Here is an 18,975-nt window from a genome sequence, read left to right as displayed (position 1 = left end):
GTCCATTCCTAAGATCACATCATACCCTTTAATTGTTAAGCCTATCAAATCGGCCAGTAATTTACGTTCTCCAACCCAGATCTCACAATTTCTATATACCAAATTAGCAATTAAACTTTGGTCCCCAGTAAGTGTCTTAACCTCCAAGTCATAAGGTAACTTAATTGGCTTCAAGTCTATTCCTCTCATGAAATTAGGGTTTACAAAGGAATGTGTCGCACCCGGATCAATTAAAATCTTAGCTAAACGGTGGAAAACAGGAATCGTACATTCAACCACCTTAGTCGCATCAAGTATCTGTTGATGATCCACTGCATAAACCTTAGCCGGTACCTTAGGTCGACTCCCTCCAGCACTAGTCTGTTTAGAGGTTGACTTTTCTGGCCTCTGCGAGTTACCTCCTATCTTCATTTTATTTGGATAGTTCGCAAGTTGGTGCTCGGTACTACCATAAGCCAAGCACTTCCCAGACTTTCTCCAACAATCGTTCTCAGAATAGTTGGGTTTACCATAGTACCCACAAGTAACTTGATGGATCACGGCCGAACCATTAGAAGGTGCTCCCCTAACTTGAATCGGCCCACTACGACCTCCTCTAGATAAAGCTCCCCTAGAAGCTCCAGCAGTCCTTATTCCTCCCATTCCTCTCCCAACTTTGGAAGGTTGTGAACTCTTACTAGTCTATCCAGAAATACGACTAGGAAAGTTCTTCTTCCTATTATGAAAGTCCTTAACTTGCATTCTCGCACTTTCAACCCGTTGCGCTTTCTCTAAAGCCTCAGTAAATGTAAAGATTTGGGCTGCGGCCAAACCCTCCTGGATTTCCACATTAAGCCCTTGTACAAACTGTCTTATCCTCCTCCGTTCGTTAATTACCAATCCAGGGACATACTTGGAAAGCTTAGTGAACTTCCCTTCATATTCCGCTACACTAAGGGTCTCTTGTTTCAACTTGATAAACTCATCCTCCCTCTTCTCATGGATTAAGGGTGGAAGAAATTTCTCATTAAATTTCCTCGTGAAATTCTCCCACGTCCAAAGGGTTTGGGCTCTCTCCCACTTTCCCCTTATCATATCCCACCAAGCACGAGCCACTCTCTCAAATTGAAAAGCAACAAAATTCACTCGCCTATCCTCGGTATAGTCTAAGGCAGCGAATATATTAGTCATTCTCTCCAACCAATTCTCTGCTATCTCAGGATCGGGTTCACCAATAAATTTAAGCGGATTAAACTTCAAGAACCTTTCTAAGGCTCTATCCTCTCCACTATCCTGTTCCCCAGGTTGGTTAAGTGGTCCAGAACCTTGTCTATCAGCCAAACGCTCTAGGATATCAGTCATCCTATTGATGGCAGTAGCCACTTGATTTCCCTCTACATTTTCTTGTCCATGGGTTAGTCCAGTTGCCGATCCCTGGTCATCGCCATGACGTTGGGCCTGTCTAGTCCCTCGCCCACGGCCTCGATCACTTCTTCATCCTTCCATTATCCTAGGTATGCCTAGTGCAAGAAATGAATCAATTACGCAAGAAAATACTTAAAACAAGAACCAATCACGAAAACATTGAAAATAACAATAATTTACATTCATTAACATGTCAAGATCCATACAATTAGCAAGTCATGGGGAAAATCACAAAAATATAGCACACAGGTGCCACAAGAGTATTTTCAGTCATGTAAGACTAAAGCAGAATCAAGTGCTTCAAAAGTAGACCATACAGTCATGCAAAATACAATGGTCTCAGCACTCGCATCACCCCAACTAATCCTAACTGTACCAGTCAAAAGGGTCAAAAGGTCAATCAGTCTAGACCTAATCCACAATAGGACTATCAGGAGGAATCTCCTCCTCAGAATTCTCCTCCGGATCCTCCTCTAAGTCCTCCCCCTGAACCGGGCTCTGGACAATATCCGACACCCCCTCTATCATCTCAGTGGCATCCGCCAGGATCCCGGAAGCCCGATCACGGACCTCCTCACCTAACCTAGTGAGTCGAGCCCTAGTCCTCTGGAGCTCCTCACGAGTGACTGCAGCAGTAGCCACCTCGTCCTCCACAACTTCCTCGAGCTCCGCAATCCTCTCTCCCTAAGCACTAATCATCTGTCTCAACTCGTCCACCTCCACCTGTAAATCTAAGTTGGCATTCACCAACTGACGACGCTCGTCGTCCAAGGCTAGCACGAGGTGGTTCGGGTAGGCAGAAGTTAACCTACACAAACATTGAAGGTATCTATTAGAGGGTGTGTAGCGCACTTGAGCCCTTCCACCAAGAGATCGGTTGTAAATAGGCCTAAGAGGCTCTACATGACCATTAGCATGCCATTCCCATTCGTTGCCGGAGTCCCATTTCCATTTTCCATCCCTACAAAACAATTACACTTTTCGGGTTAGAAACTTAATCGCTCCTCGCACGTCGATGTCCTAACCATGACTAACTTAGTCAAGTACTAAGAATAAACTTATTCTCGGTCTCAAGTCTTAAGGTAGAGACTCCCAATAGATCTCTAACCTAGCGCTCTGATACCAACTGTGACCCCCATTTCTCCCTAAAGCGAACCAAAGGGTATTCATGGGACGCCTGCCCAGCTCTCGCTAAGACTCGGTACAAATCTCATTCAGGCTTAACACAATACTAGCCAACACAACCAGATAAAGTAAGAAAGTGCGGAAAAACTATCGAACTTAACAATATATAACGATTATCCAATCCGTACATCGGATTTCCAAAAGTTACAACAATACCCAAAATATACAACATCCAGAATATCTAGCCAATTACATTAGAAGCCTTAAGCTAAAAGTACATCAAAAGGGTTCCTTCAAGACTCATTCCATGCCCACTCCTGTTAAGGAAAACAAATCTACGGGGTGAACAAAACGCTCGTGAGGTCAAGAACACACATGCAAACACATTGTCCAAGTCACAATCCCAATCAACAGGAAAACGAAAAAATACAAGAAGTAAACAGTTCCAGTGAAAAATAAACAGAAACAATTCAAGGATATGGTAACTCTCAGGAGCTAATTTCCACTTGATTTGCCAATCTCATTCGTATATCTTCCCGCAATGACTCTCCGTCAAACGGGTTGATATTTCCAATCCGTAGATCTCCACTTACTTCTCATGTCCGTCCACCGTACACCGCATCGGGGGCCGAATGACATTTGTAAGGCGATACTCCACGAGTATGCCAAGTGAGATCTTTCAAATAGATCAAGCTTTTCCTGAAATTCTCATGGCTCACCGAGGTTCCCGACCAAGCCTATTCCGGCTCGAATCCCAAGGTCGGCCTATGAGTTTGAGCGTCCCCCATGTAACAGTTGTGTGTCGAGGAGATTCACTCTAGCGACGTATGCAGCCATAGCATACTAATTGATGTCATTCAAGCATTTGATACATTCAATCATTCATTTAAGTCATTCATGGTTCATTCATTCAATTCAATCAATTCAATCATGAGTCATTTATTTCAAACGAGAACGAGTGTGGTAAAGTACACACTCGACTCCATTTTTTTCAAAATCTCCAATCATTTATAACAATAAACATGTATCAAGTACTCATACATTTGACACTCACCAAGTAAACAAAGAAGAAATGTCACTCGAAATTCAGGCGTCCACCGTGGGATCCTCTTGAATGTCCTCTTGGGTGCCTGAGCAATTAATAACGCATTATCACTCAAAATCACTTAAAACCCCTAAGTATCAAGAAAGATTGCACGCTAGTACAATCTAAGAAAATCTCGCAAGTACGAGCCTTAATTACTCGTAAATCGAGGCTCAAGGGTAGGATTTTAAAACACAAGAGAAACCTGATTTTCATCTTTGAAATCGTGTGCAAAATGATCAAGTGATATCAAAGGAAGAGGGAGAGTTTGAAAAATTCTATTTTCCTTAAGTTAGGAAATTTCAGATTTGTTGTACGTACTTTGAAAAATTGTATCTCTCTCTCTACAATTCCAAAATTGAAAAAATTGGTACCATTGGAAACTAATTCCAAAGTTCCTAGACGACACTTTTCCATGATTCCAATTGGAAGATATTCGAAATTTGGCCCAAAGTTGTTGTTTTGGAAAGTCAAGACAGATTTGGGTTGATTTTCGATAAAGTTTGGAAATTCGGTAAAATTCACACAATACAAACCAGCCTCTAAAATTTGGAATTCAATTAGAGTTACAATCAAAGTTTTCAACACAACAAGCAGAACAAGAATTGGAGTTTCGAGCACCAAGATATGGCGGCTCAAAGTTACTGAAAAAGTGAGACCGTTAGGCCAAATTCCAGATTTAATTCACGAACGTTGGGACTTTGGTTGAATATCGAAACGGACTCGGAATGGTACCAAATTTGGCAGTATTATACTACCATATGAGGGCAACTCCCTGTAAAATTTCATAGAAAAATACGTACAGGAAGTCAGTTTACAAAATCAGTAAAGTCCCACAAGTTTCCAAGGCAAATCTGCCTGGTATGTAAATTTTCCTTTTCTAAATATTCGACTAATGAAAACATCTCAAATACGGTTCATTTATGTAGAAAATGTCTAAGAAACATCCAAGATGTTTTTGGTAGGTGATTAACACCAAAATTTCGAAACAACAAGTCCCAATCAAGGTTAAGGCATCAACTAGCCAAAAAGAGGGTTTTCAATCCCTGAGTCAGTTTTGAACTTTGGCCACAACTCACTCAATTCAACTTGGAATTGAGCATGGTTGTTGGCATTGAAAACTAAATTCATAAAGCTACAATTTCTCAGAAGAAATCGTTTTAAAAATCTGTCCACAACTAGCTCATATTCGAGCATCAACTTGCTGCTTAAAACAGAGCTTCCATTAAAACGAGAAACAGAACAGGCAACTTTACAAGGTGGGTACGGATCACTCAAGTGGAATTAGGATGTGTATTTTATACTGTTGTAAAACTGGGAATGTCTAGTTTCCATTTCCACAACGGCACTTGATTCTGACATCGGAGAAAAAATTTATGACCGAAACATAAACACTGCCAGAGTACACTGGACACCCGTTTCCAGTTTTGATGAATTTTCGAAATCACAACATTTGGCCAACCAAATCACGTAATTTTTTGTGAAAACCTTCCACACAGCCCACACAACATATATACATCATAAAAAAGTCAATTGAACCTCAAAAAAATGCTCTAAAGGTCACGGCATTGACAGGGGCAGAAACGGAAAAATTTCCCTCTTCACTTCCTTTGAGTTTCCATCCACAATATCACTTATTTCTACTAAATTAAGCACTAATCCAACATTAATAACATTAAAACTCATCAAATTAGTCCATCAAACCGTAGTGGGAGTTCATAGAGCCCACACACCAAATTTTCAACATAAATAAAGCTACCCACATGAATATATGAGCTTATACACGCAAGATATCTTCTATAAACCAAGAATTGAAAGGTTGAGCGTTGATTACCTTTGTTGGTGACTCAAGCTGAAATTTTTGGCCCTTGATAGCTAAAGAAAACCTTGGAAAACAAGCCCTTTTCCTAGCTAAGGTTGTTCACCAAGTGTTTAGCAAGTTGTACGTAAAATTTGAGGTGATTTGGTGATGATTTGAAGGTGAAATGAAGAAGAAATGTGGGCTATTTTTCTTCCTCCTTTGGCCGCTGGAATGTGAGAGAGAAAGGAGAGTGTTTGGGCTGCAATGAAGCTTCCTTGAAAAGCTTTAATGTGTGGCTCCAAATTGTGCAAAAGTTAACTCTCTCCCCGCGCTCCGCGCGTTTTTCGTGCTCGATTCCTCTTGAGTTTATTTCACTAGTGTACTAAACCTCTAATAAACTTTCATTCATACTATTATTATTCACTCTTAAGGGTCTAAAAAGGTGGGTCTAAAGTCCCTCAATTAATCGCACCCGCAAAAACGCGTAGTACCGATTTGTGCGCGATAAAGTGGAATCTCCAAGAATTTTTTATAACGATAATATAACTAACTAACACTTGAACACTCAAACATAAAAATACCTATTTTAAGACTAATGTACAAGTTTCCAATTTTCCAAGCTCATAGTACTCTCAAATCGGTTATTGTCTCCAAATGCGCATTCACTATTCTCACTTAACGAGCTTCCAAAAATTGAATTTGGAAACAAATCATTTTAAAAATATATGCAAGTCATAATTCCTTGTAATTGGGTCTAAAAAGGTTGAAATAAAATATTTGGAGTAAACAGGCAATTAAATATTTAAATAAGCTAGTAATAGTAATTTAAAATAAGTAAATTTTTGGTCCTCACCGAACTATCATGGATGGAACGATTCTGATGGATGCATTTCACACGTTCTTACTCCCTCTTTGCGGCAAAGGAAATGTTACTTAACGCAAAAACATGAATCAAAGCTCCCCTCCCTTTTTACCATATGCACAAATAGCAAGTACAAGCAAGGAAGAAAGCGAAAGAACACGGCAACATTCATAGCAGCAGAGGTTTTGATGATTCTAGTCTGACGTAAACCCCATAACTCATGAACATAAGGGATGGAAAGATTACCTTTAGCCTTTTAAGAGTCAAAACACGATCCAGATCCTTGCGAAACAGATCCCTGCGAAACTCTTTTCTCCTTTTTAATCTTCCCCCTTGTTTCCTCACTGCCCGAAGCTCCAACGAAACCCTTTTTCTCCCAAAGCTCCTTTCTTTTCCAGTTTCTCCTTTCTTCCCTACCAGCCCGAAGCCTCTCTTTTCAACCCCAGCAGGAAAAAATCTCTCATTTCTTTTTGTTTTCTTCTTCTCCTCACTTTCTGCCCAAAACCCATTTCCTTCCCTTTTCTTTCTAACCGCCCTTCTCTTCTCTCCACTGGTTACTCTCAGTTATCTCCACTTTTCTCTCTTTTCCTCCCTCTACTCTCTAGCTCTTTCTCGTTACTCTTTTCTCCAACCCTAGCCGCCTCCTTCTCTCCTCTCGTTTTCCAGTTTTCTTACTTTTTCTTTGCTAGCCCTCAACCGTAGCTACCTCTCGCTCACTTGATTTTTTTTTCTTTCTTCCTCAAACCCTCAGCCCATAACCTCCCTTTTGCTCTCGGTCTCTCTCTCCCACTCTATCTCTCACTCTATTCTTCCCTCCAGCTGCCACCCCTAGATTCTCCCTTTCTCTTCTCCAAGCTGATCCTTTTATATCAGATGAGGGTTCCTAACCCTCATCTCAAGGGTTCATATGGAACCCCAGTTCTACTGCCTACTTTTCGAGCCATTAGATTGGCTTTGTTTCTATGGGATTCTTGAGGTTTTGATCAAGGCCAGGTGGAGTGGGATTGAAATGATCCAATGGTGAAAAAAAATGAAGGAAAGAAAAGGTGGAATAAGATAAGAAATGAAACTGCATTTTTCCTGTATTGTAGCATTTTGCATGGCTTCGTATCAGAAGCCATAGGAAAGAAATGGCAGCACACGCGTGTGAGGCATTCATCATCATTTAATTTTTTTTAACTTAATAAAATGATTTTCTTAACAAAAAATGGAAACAAGATTAACAAAATGAAATAAAATGCTAAAATTTCTGTGTTTGATTGATGATTTTTCTTTTTCTTTTTTCCAATGAATAGTAAAAATGGTTTTCTTAACAAAAATAAAATAAGATAAAAATAAACAAAAATTAAAACAAAATCAACTAAATGAAATAATAAAAAAAAGAAAGGCTAAAATTTTGGTGTCTACACTATTTAGTATTCTTAACACGATTAAAAAATCATATGAAATTTTATTGTGATCACAAAATTTTGAAAATTATAATATGTAAATTCTATCCCATTGTCACTTCTTGTTTTTACAATATTCTTGTTTAGCAAATTTTGAACTTTTATAAATAAGGAAACAAAATTTTTGAAGACATCATCCTTGTGTGCAAGAAATATAACCCAAGTATATTTAGAATAATCATCAACAATCACAAAATAATATGTTTTACCACCCAAACACATGTAATGGTCATGCATAAATGCAGGAGAAACTAGCCGTTAGAGGGTTCGGACATCCGAAACCAAGTATGTGTTCAAAACGTGCTTTCGATTGCCTGTTGAAAAGCTTATCAAAATTTGGCACCATTGCCGAGGACTTAGGTGCAACACTGGAGTTAAATCAAAATTTATTAATCTAGACTTTGTTTCTTTCTCTTTTTTTGCTAATTTTATAATTTCTATCTTTTAGTTGTAATTTTTGTTATTCTTAGCTACTAAATTCTTCACCAAGATGAAATTTACCTTCAATAATTAAACACGGCGAAAAGAGGAAGAAGACGCACCCAACAAAAACAAATTAAGATGAAAAATATAGGTGAAACTTCCATTGAAATGGAAGAGCAAAGGCCAACACCCTTGAGGGATTATGCCTTGCCAAACTAATGAATCGAGAGCATAAACTAACATTGCAAGGGCGGAAATTGATGCAAACAACTTTGAAATCAAACTCTTACTCATCCAAATGGTTCAACAAAGTTAATATGAAGGAAATGCAACGGAGATTCCTAATACTGATCTAACTAATTCATGGGTTTATATGGTACAATCAAAATAAATGGAATAAGTGATGAGGCAATTAAACTAAGATTGTTTCCTTTTTCACTTTATAATAAAGTGAAAGTATGAGTTAATTCTTATCCACCTAATACTTTCACTTTTTGGGGTGAGTTGACATTTTGTATGGATATCACAGGTATTACTCAACAAGAAAGTGAATCTTTGTATGAAATTTGGGAGAGATTCAAGGATCTTCAAAGAAGATGTCCCTACCATGGCCTCCCCAATTGGTTGGTTGTTCAAACTTTTTATAATGAACTCAACTACTCAACCAAGATCAACATAGACGCCAATGCCGATGGAGTTTTAATGAAAAATCAACCGAAGATGCTCAAACTTTGATAGAAGATACGGTTTTTAATAATTATCAATGGGCAAACGAAAGAGGTAACACAAGAAGAGCAGCCAGTATGTATGAAATTGACACTCTCAACTTTTTTTTAAAAAATTTTATTAGAAAAAGAGCAAGTTACAAGAGTAAAAAACCAGGAAAAAAACCAGAAAAATTGGTATTCAAGCCCTAGTCAGCACCTTTCGCAGACGTGGAATTGCGTAACAGTCCAGACGGGCCTCCCCTCTGGCTCTAAAAGGCAAGGCCGTGAAAGAGACGTAGCTCCGCTGCCCTCCCAGCTGTGATGAGGCAAATGCATCTGCCACCGAGTTGGCCTCACGAAACACATGATGAAGGGGTGCATTCATTCGATGGAGAAAATGTCTGATCTCCCGCAGAACGTTGCAGACCGGCCACTTCGACACAACATCCGAATTTACTAGCTGAACAAGGACCTTCGAGTCTGATTCAACAGTCAACGTGCACACTGCCCAATCTGCGCATATGTGGAGATCATCCCGAAAAGACTGCGCCTCAGCTTCCAACACATCCAACTCTCCAAATTCCTTGTAATAGGCAAAGATCACCCTCCCACAATGATCTCGCAAGACCCCACCCCCAGCTGCCCTGCCGTGGAGGACACTGGCATCAGTATTAAGCTTGAACCCCCCTGGTGGTAGCTTCTCCCAAGAAACCAAAGCAACCGCCTTATCCCACCTATAGAGGCCGCCCAAATGTGTCCATGGACAGTCCCGGTCACCCGCAAAGGAGGTCTTAGAGAATGCGCGAACCTTGCCCATCTGGCACAGAAAGTCCTCGATCTGGGAAATCACATGAGCCGGAGTGACCAAACCTGCTTCGAATCTTGCCAAGTTTCTGCTCTTCCAAATGAACCAGAGAACTAACAAAGGGACAAGAACCCGCACATGTGTTGCTGAAACTTTGGAGTGAGAGGAGAACCAGTGGGACAACATAGTGGCAACACTGGGTGCTTTAAACGGGAGTAGTCCGAACACTTTGAAGAAGTGTTCCCACACAGCCCTAGCCACAACGCCGTGCAGGAAAAGATGATTGACAGATTACTGAGCCTGCTGACAACAACTACACCTAGATCATAATGTTACCCCTTTACTCTGCAACACCCTATCTAGGGGGAGCCAGTGGCGCAGCAGACGCTATGCAAGCGATCAATCAGAGATGCATGGCGCCTTTGGCGAATCTCCTCCCACGCAGAAGCTACGGAGAAATCCCCGTTGGTAGAAGGTACCCAAACCATGGCATCGTCATGATTAGGGGATAAATGAATGCTAGTGATTCGCTGTACCACAAACTAGGGAACCCACTCTCTCAGCCGCGAAACATTCCAGCCGTTAGCCGTATAGAACTCCGCTACTAGAGAATGAGGGGGGTTGGTCACACCCACCACTTGTGCCAAAGGCAGGTCGCCACACCAGATGTCTTACCAAAAGTCGACTAACCCCTTCCCCAAGCACCATCGTATCCGCTACTCCGCAAAATCTCGAACCGCCAGTAGACGTCGCCATGATGCCGGAGGGTGATCCACCGCAGCGGTTGACGGGTGCGAGTGCTTAATGTGCTTACTGTGCATATAGCCCACCTAAATCAAGTCCTTTATTAACTGCCACCATGACTTGCAGGCGAAAGTGTGACACTCCCACTTCTCCCTAAGGCAAACCAAAGGGTATCGGCGGGACGCCTGCCTAGCTCTCGCCAGGACCCAGAACAATTCCAGTTCAAACTTAAAGTACAATACTAACACAATACTAACAATGAAATCAGAATAAAGGCACAAAGTCATTCCCACACACAAATATTCAATCTTACAGCACAAGTTTAAAATACAATCACTTTTCCAAAATATACAACTTCCAAAATATGTCTAGTCTATTACAATCAAAACCCTAGTACAAAAGTGTCTCAAGTTGGCTTCTCCATCACTCCTTCCATTTCGGTTCCTGTTAAGGAAAACAAATCTAATGGGATGAGCTAATACTCAGTGAGGCCAAGAAAACATGTAAAACACATAGTTCAAGTAGCAATGGCATTCAAGCAAGAATTAAAGTTGTAACATTCAATCAATTCACAATTTTCAATTAAAGACATTTAATGAGGATACAGGAGCTTTCAGGAGCTAAGTTCCACTTGCTTCACCAAGCCTCGATCGAATACCTTCCCGCGATGATACTTCGTCAACCGGGTCGGCATTTAAGTCCGTAGAACACCGCTTACTTCACAGTTCCGTCCACCATGCACCGCACCGGGCCCGAACATCAATAAAAGGCACTACTACGCGAGTAGGCCAAGCAAGATCTTTCAATAGATCAAGCTTACAGTTATCTCATGGTTTACCAAGCTTCTCGACCAAGCCCTTGCTGGCTCGAGTCGCAAGGTCGGTCAATTGAGATTTGGGCGTCCCCACATTTTAGTTATAAGTCGAGGAGATTCACTCCAACGACATACAGACAGTTCAATTATAAGTCAAGGAGATTCACTCCAACGACATACAAACAATTCAAATACAGTTCAGTTACCAGCAGTTCAGTTCAGTTGTTCAATCAGTTAAAAGAGAACGAGTGCGATAAAGTACACACTCGACTCAACAGTTATAAACTATTCAGTCCATGAGAAGCAATTTACATAATTGCAAAAAATCATGCACTTGACACTCACCAATCAAAGTGAGGGAGTAAGTGCTCAAACAAGCGTTTAGGCGTCCGCTTCAAGATCCTCTTGAAGGTCCTCTTGAGCGCCTGAGCAAATGGTAATTGGCTATCACACACTATCGTTTATAAACCCCTTTGCTAACAAGGAAGATTGTACACTTGTACAATACTAAGAAAATGTCATGAAAGAGAGCCTTAATTATTCGTAAATCGAGATTCAAAAGTGGGGTTTAATAACACAAAGAAAACTGATTTCCTTCATGAAATCAAATTTAAAACGATCAATCAATCTCAAAGGATAGGGAGAGCTTCCAAAACTCATTTCCCATCAAGTTGGAAAATTTCAGTTTTGCGCGTCAAATTTAGAAAAATAAGAACATGCACTCAGTAGGTCCAAAATTGGAAAAATTTCTACCATTGGAATCTTGGTTCAAAGTTCTAAAAGTTCCTAGAAGACATCTTTCCAAGATTCTAAATGGAAGACATTCAAATTTCAGCTCAAAGTGGCTGATTTGAGCATATAAGACAGTTTCAGTCTTGTTTTTCGGTAAACTTTGGAAATTCGGCAAAATTCACAGAAAATGAACTACCCTCCAAATCCATACGAAGTTTCAAACACAACAAGCGGAACTGAATTCAGAATTTTGAATATTAAGATATAGCAGTTCAAAGTTGGCCAAAATTGAAGACGGTTCGGTAAATTTTCCAGATTTGAAAAACAACTTTGGCACAGCATTTGGGTATCGAAATGGTCTTAGAATAACACCAAGTTTGGTACAATTCAACTTCCATATGAGGACTACTCCTCTATCAAATTTCACGTAAAAACTCGTACGGGAAGGCAGTTAACAAAACTACCAAGATTCAAGAAATTCCCAAACAAATTTGTCTTCTTGCTTTCTTTTCCTTTTCAAACACTTTGCACCATGAAATCAGTCCCATTTTGGTTCATTTGTGAAACCAAGGTCTAGGAAACATTTCATAAGCAATTGATAGTTGGTTGACATCAAAATTTCAAAATAAAACATTTCACAAACAACTAAACCAGTCGGCCAACAAAAGGAAGGGTTTTCCAGCTTTGCCGCAGTTTGGAAATTGAACCATATTTCACTCAATACAACTTGAAATTGAGAATGGTTGGTGGCTTTGGAAACTAGAATCATAAGGCTACATTTCATCAAAAAAAATTGTTTTCAAAATCAATTCATAAGTGAGTGAAAATAGAGCCACAAAATGCAGCTTCTACCTTTCTCTCGGATGGCCCATCAGAACAGGACAACAACTTTTCTGAATCACTATGGCTCACTCATTTCAAACTAGAAAGCTAATTTTATATCGTTGAAAAGCTACAAATGCCTAGTTTCAAATACCACAAATGACACTCGATTTTGATTTTTGTACAAAGAGTTATGTTCGATCAAATTGGCACTGTTCAGACTGCCTGAACACGATTTCCAGGTTTCTTCAATTTTCGAAATCTCAAATTTTGCTCAGCCAATTCAAATGATTTTTGATAGAAACTTTCTACACACCATATACAACATATATACATCAGTTTTACTATCATTTGAACATCAAAAATTCGAAATATAATCAAGGCAATAACAGGACAGATTCGGCTATCATTCCTGCGCAAATTTTCCTTTGGCCTTTCCTTCATTTCTCACCATAATCTTTTCATCTAGACACATAACAATCATATTCAAGCAATTACACCTCAAGCCAGCTACCTAGAGGTCACCACAAGACCACTAGCCTAACATTTAAAGCAAGAAATTAAACACCTCAAGTCCGCTAGCCTAATCCATGCCTAGGGTTCAAACCCTTGCAAAAAAAAAAACTCCAATCGTTGAAGAAAATGAAAAGGTTCAAGGTTGATGAAGACTACCTCTTAGCTTTGTGAAGAAACCAGAAATTTTGATCAAAAATCTCCCAAGAAAACCCGCAAGAAGGTGTCTTATTCCAAGCTTAAGTGAATCTCCAAGTGGTTTCGAAGTTGGTTGCAATTTGAGAGGTGAAATGGAAGCAAAAATTGAAGTGAAATGGAGAGAGCTTTTCTTCTTCTTCTCCTTGAGGGTTCAGCCGAGCTTGAGGGTGAGGAGAGAGAGTGTGGTTTGATGAATGAAGCTTCTCTTGGAAGCTTAAGGGATTTGTGGCAAAAAATGTGCAAAAGTCAACTAGGAATAGTGCGCGCGCGCGAGTATCGTACCACCGTTTTCTCTCTTGTTTGTTACACTTGTGCACTAAACCTCCAATGTAATTCCTTTAACACTATAATTATTCACTCTTAGTCATCTAAAATAAATTTATTAAATCTTCATTTAACCGTTCCGGCTCGATATACGCGAACTTTCGATTCGCGCGCGATAAAGCGAAATTTAAAAGAAATTCTTGTAACGATAATATAAGTAACTAATACTAGGGCAAATAATCATAAAAATAACTATTTTAGAAATAAAAACATGAGTCCTCACATCCTCTCCCCCTTAAGAGAATTTTGTTCTTGAAATTATACCTTGATTTGAGAACAGGTCCGGATATTTTCCTCGAATTTCTTTTTAAACTTCCCAGGTTGCTTCCTCCAGTCCATGGTTCTTCCATAGAACTTTCACCAACGGAATCCGTTTGTTTCTTAATTCTTTCACCTTACGATCTAGAAGCTTTATCGATTTCTCCTCATAGGTCAGTGCCTCATCAATCTTGATATCTCCTGGTTGCAAAACGTGAGACGAATCCGGATGATATTTCTTAAGTATCGATACGTGGAAAATATTGTGGATTCGAGATAGACTTGGTGGCAATTCCAACTTATACGCCACATGTGACGACCCTATCGTACCCAGAGGCGTACCAAAGGGTTTAGCGGATCGCCTGCCTACCTCGCGCCAGGACTCGATACTCTAAAACGAGAAAATAGAGTTCACGCTAAAAGAAAGTTCTATTTAACTATTACATCTTTAAAAGTTGTACAAACCATTACATCAAGCCATACCTACCACTAGTACAAGAAAGTAAACCCTAGAAAAGTTGATGACTATAACCACCACAATTAAAATATACATCTTACTCGTCAGCTTATAATAAGTACTAGGGCAAATCAATTATTCTTTAAACCGAAAGTCTATACACCTTCCCGAGCTTTCCCCGCGTCAGCCCCTACTAAGGAAAACAAATTGAACGGGGTAAGTTATATGCTTAGTGAATAATCAGGGTAAAAATGTAAACTCACATCCAAATAAACAAGTAAATCAGGTATTTCACATCAATAACAGAAGGGTAACATCACAATGGTAGGATATGGGTAGGTCCAAAACCAATTCAATTTCCCGAGCTTGAACGCCTGTTGACACTCCGTCAACCAAAGCACTAATGGTCCGTGGACTCCACTTACTTTTCCCGTTTACCTTATCAATCCCTGCTGGCCAGTCAACAGCACACAGCAGCTCAAGCGAAACAAAATCACTTAGCTTTAACAAAGAACGAAATCCCAAGGTTAGCATGGAACTAACTTCGACCAAACCCCGGCTGGCTCGAATAGTTCGTCTACCATTGGAACCGGGATGGAACCAAGCCTTGAGATATCCAATCTCTTAATAGATGATATCTCTCAACAAAGTACACAACAAAGTGCTTACCCCAATAGCACACAAAAAGGGGTTCAACTCAAGTCATGTAATCACCTCCATCAGCACACAGCAAAAGGGTGATACTTAACATAAGACATGTATTCTCACATATGAAATCAAAACAAAGGATGGATTTATGTCGAGTGAGATAAAGTACACCCTCGCCTAAGTACCCATTTAACATATACAAAGCACTTTGACAATTTCACATTAGTAAACAACCCAATTACTCACTCAAAATAGTGAGCACGCAAATCAAGGCACTTTATACGGGTCCACCGATACCGTCCGATTCGTCGCTGCCTGTGATAGAAGATTATACTCAATTATCAGTGAATCGAGCATCACAAATAGAAATAAGGACTAAAACGATTAAAGTGGCAAAAAGGACAAGGAAATGCATGCACGCATGCGCGAAAATGACAACGGTATGAAAATGGGTTAAACGGTTTTGATCATAACTAGAGCTGTGGTTATCAGATCAAGGTGTACTAGGTAGCGTCTCGAAACTAAGACAAAAGGTTATAAATTTCATGAAGACAACTCGACCCAGTTTTCAGTGGGTCCAGGTCAAATTTGCAAAATACAGAACTAGAACTCCAAAGGCTAGTTTATTCCTTTAGTGAAAATTTAGGCGGCATGCCCCTTGTGTTTACCTATTTTTCAGCCATTTATGGTTTCAATATTTTCCTCAAATCAGTCCCAAAGTCATACATATGCAATGGTAACACAATATCCCTTCAACTAGGCTCAACACGGCAACCAGAAAGACGAATAGCCAAATGGCAGATTTGACGTCTCTTAGCGTATCGGTCACAACTGAAGCTACGCTTATCGGATTGGGGTACAACTTATACCATTTTGAAGCTAAGACGGAGAACTACGAGTCTCATGAGACATCAACAGAAAATTCGTTCATTTTCAAGGTCAAATTCATTGATTACAGAACCAGAATTCGACCGTCAGGCTGGTTAACAGCACTGTGTTTAAATAACAATAACGCAGGCTACAAAAGTCTCCAACAATAATACTCCATAAATCCATCATTATAACCATTAAACTACCATTAAATCCAACATTAATCCTCTAATCAGCAACAACAACCCAAGTGTGGGAATACAAAGAGCCCACTTTCACATTTTACAACCATATCAAGCCACTCATACACATGCAATAGCTTAAAGATGCATTTCTACCATCATAATCCAAGTTTAAGGTGTAGGATGAAGTTATACCTCCTTAGTGCCTTAACCCAGAAATTTTCGGCCCTCAAGAGCTCCAAGAAACCATGAAATGCAGCCCTTTAGTTAGCTAAATCCAACCTCCAAGTAGTTTGCTAGATGATCTTCAAGTTTGGTGAAGATTGGTTGAGGTTTTGGGTTGGTTTGATGAAGGATTTTGTGAAGCAAGAGAGTGAGAGAGAGAGAGAGGTTGGCCGGCTGCTTGGTGAGAGAAGATGGAGTGAAGTTTGATCAAAATTAGCTTCCAAGAGAAGATTAAATGAGTGGTGCACATTCACTCCAAAGTCAACTCTTATTAGGGCTCGTTTGGCACGTCTTAGGTTCGATTTTCTCGCGCGTTTGGTTCACTAGTGCACTGAACCTCCAATGCATTTATATTCATGTAAGTATTATTCACTCTTAATTGTCCCGAAATAAGGGTCTAAAGTCCCTCAAATAAAGTCGTGCGTGTGAAAACGCGTACCGTCAATTTTAATGCTATAACGCGAAACTTCCAATAAATTCTTATAATGATTGCACTACTAACTATCACTTGAGTATTTATTCATAAGATTACCTATTTTAGGACCATAGTACAAGTCTCCAATTTTCCGAGTTTAATGTACTCTTAATTGGCTAAAATTTCTCAAACACGTTTTCACTATTTTCATTAATCGAGCTTCCAAAAAATTAATTTTTGAAACGAGTCACTTTAAAAACATAATGAAGCCATAATTCCATGTATTTAAGTCTAATAAGGTTAGAAAATAATATTCGAGGCAATTGACCAAATAAATAATTAAATGAGCTCGAAATAAGAATTTAAATAAGAAAATTTTGCGAGTCCTCACAAATTCGGCCTCCATCATGGCCAAATGGAACCGGTCAGAACAGGGTAGCATGAAAACTCAAATCTGGAATCTAGTGAATTCAAAGTGTAACTTCACATTTCTAGCTTAAACCACTACTATAACTTCCTATACAAGATTATATACACCATATACCATCCAAACAACAAGAAATATAAGTGAACAATTCAAAACCCTAACTCACAATTTCATCACCACAATCATCAAAACCACTTAAATAGGTATCACAAGGCAAGAATACAAGTTACTACATAACTTAAACAAGCCTAAGGGGAAGGAAGAAGATGAACAGCCATAATACCTCAATAAAAGGCTTGCAAAAGATATCCTTCACCTTTCCCTGTAAAATTTTAGCTCCCCAAGCTTCCTAAACTCTCCAATTAGAAGTTAATCGGTTTAGTTTGCTTGATTTCTCACTCAAACAAGCTAAGCTCAAGATGAAATAGAGTTTTCTTCTCTTGCTCTCTCTCTCCTTGAGGTTCGGCCAAGCTGATGGAATGGACGAGAAAAATGAAGCTTCAAGAAGGTTACTAAGATGGTAATTAGTTTGGGTCAAAGTTAGGTGGATGACCGCCAAGTGTCACCGCAAGATTCAATCTCAATTTTTTTCTTTTTCCTCCCTTTTATTGGTCAATATTTTAGGGCATCTGGAGCTGGATTAAGGGCTAATATTTTGCACTAATATCAATGATATTTGATGGTAAGAAAGTGGTGGACAAGTGGTGTGTTCAATCGGTAACAAACGGCACCCGTCGGTTCAACCCGATTTTCCTTATTTCGCACGTACTAGGCTTTTCACTTACCATTCACTAACTTATTATTACTACTTCTAATCACACACTTTATCTTATCTAAAACTCAATCTTAATCACCAAATTTAGTACACACTCCGTACCGGGTACTCACACTACGAAAAGACGTAAAAACCTTAGTTTACCCTAACGATGAATGAAAAGGGAAAACTCTTAATTCTATTCTTTATTCCAAACATTGGAGATGTGAATGAGTAGTATAACTATTATAAGGGAATAAATGCCAAAGAAAACGAATTTTAAGAAAATATGAGGCATTTTCAATTTCATAGATTAAAATTATTGAGGGTTTCGATTAAAATGTGAGAGATTTAAGAAAACCGGTTAGTCACAAGTGAAAACTAGGTTTTGAGTACAAGTAGGGTTTCTAGTTTTAAACAAAACAATGTCTTAAAATAAAAATAAACTAAAGAAACCGTAATATCCTCTTTGAGACTAAACAATTATTATCCTAAAAGTTGGGGTATCACAATCTCCTCTTCTTCAAAGAATTTCGTCCTCGAAATTGCAACCAACGAGTTATGGGTTGGAATACTCTAATATCTCATTAACGAGTTCATTGCTAATAAAATTTACCTCAAAAGTTTGTCCCTCTATGTATTTCAATCCAAGAACCAACCGTCTAATCCTGATCTCAAAGTTCCAATGGTTTTTAAATGTCTTGTAAAACGAGTGGATGGAAACCTCAATACGATGGAAAATGGGGAGGGTACCTTCGATGATTGCCAATAAGTCTGTCACCTCTTGATTTCCTATAGTATAGATCATTGCCGACACTTTCGGTCGATTACCCGCTGCATTGGTCGGCTTAGAAGTGTTCCCCTCTGCCCTTGAAAAATTTCCTTCTTTCGGTAGGTGAGGGCACTGAGCAATCAGGTGCTCAGCACTACCAC

The 18,975-nt window shown here is 39.4% G+C and overlaps 1 protein-coding gene and 1 non-coding gene across 2 annotated transcripts; both read right to left on the bottom strand.

Moving 5' to 3' along the window:
- Positions 1-681: 681 nt before the first annotated feature.
- Positions 682-1,341, bottom strand: LOC113758127. Its single transcript, XM_027301136.1, has one exon. It carries the CDS (start codon positions 1,339-1,341, stop codon positions 682-684), a length of 660 nt encoding a protein of 219 aa, XP_027156937.1.
- A 7,313-nt stretch (positions 1,342-8,654) lies between these two features.
- LOC113758129 lies at positions 8,655-8,761 on the bottom strand. Its single transcript, XR_003466582.1, has one exon. It is a non-coding gene; the product is annotated as a small nucleolar RNA R71 (small nucleolar RNA).
- Between the last annotated feature and the right edge of the window lie 10,214 nt (positions 8,762-18,975).

This window comes from Coffea eugenioides, unplaced genomic scaffold, assembly GCF_003713205.1.
Source record: "Coffea eugenioides isolate CCC68of unplaced genomic scaffold, Ceug_1.0 ScVebR1_36;HRSCAF=193, whole genome shotgun sequence".
In the NCBI taxonomy this organism is placed as follows: Eukaryota; Viridiplantae; Streptophyta; class Magnoliopsida; order Gentianales; family Rubiaceae; genus Coffea; species Coffea eugenioides.
The sequence above is the reverse complement of the archived record's forward strand: the minus strand, read 5'-3'. Positions and strand labels throughout refer to the sequence as shown.

Excerpts from the sequence above, each read along its gene's own strand:
- LOC113758127 (XM_027301136.1), bottom strand. The coding sequence starts at position 1,341 with ATGACTGATATCCTAGAGCGTTTGGCTGATAGACAAGGTTCTGGACCA.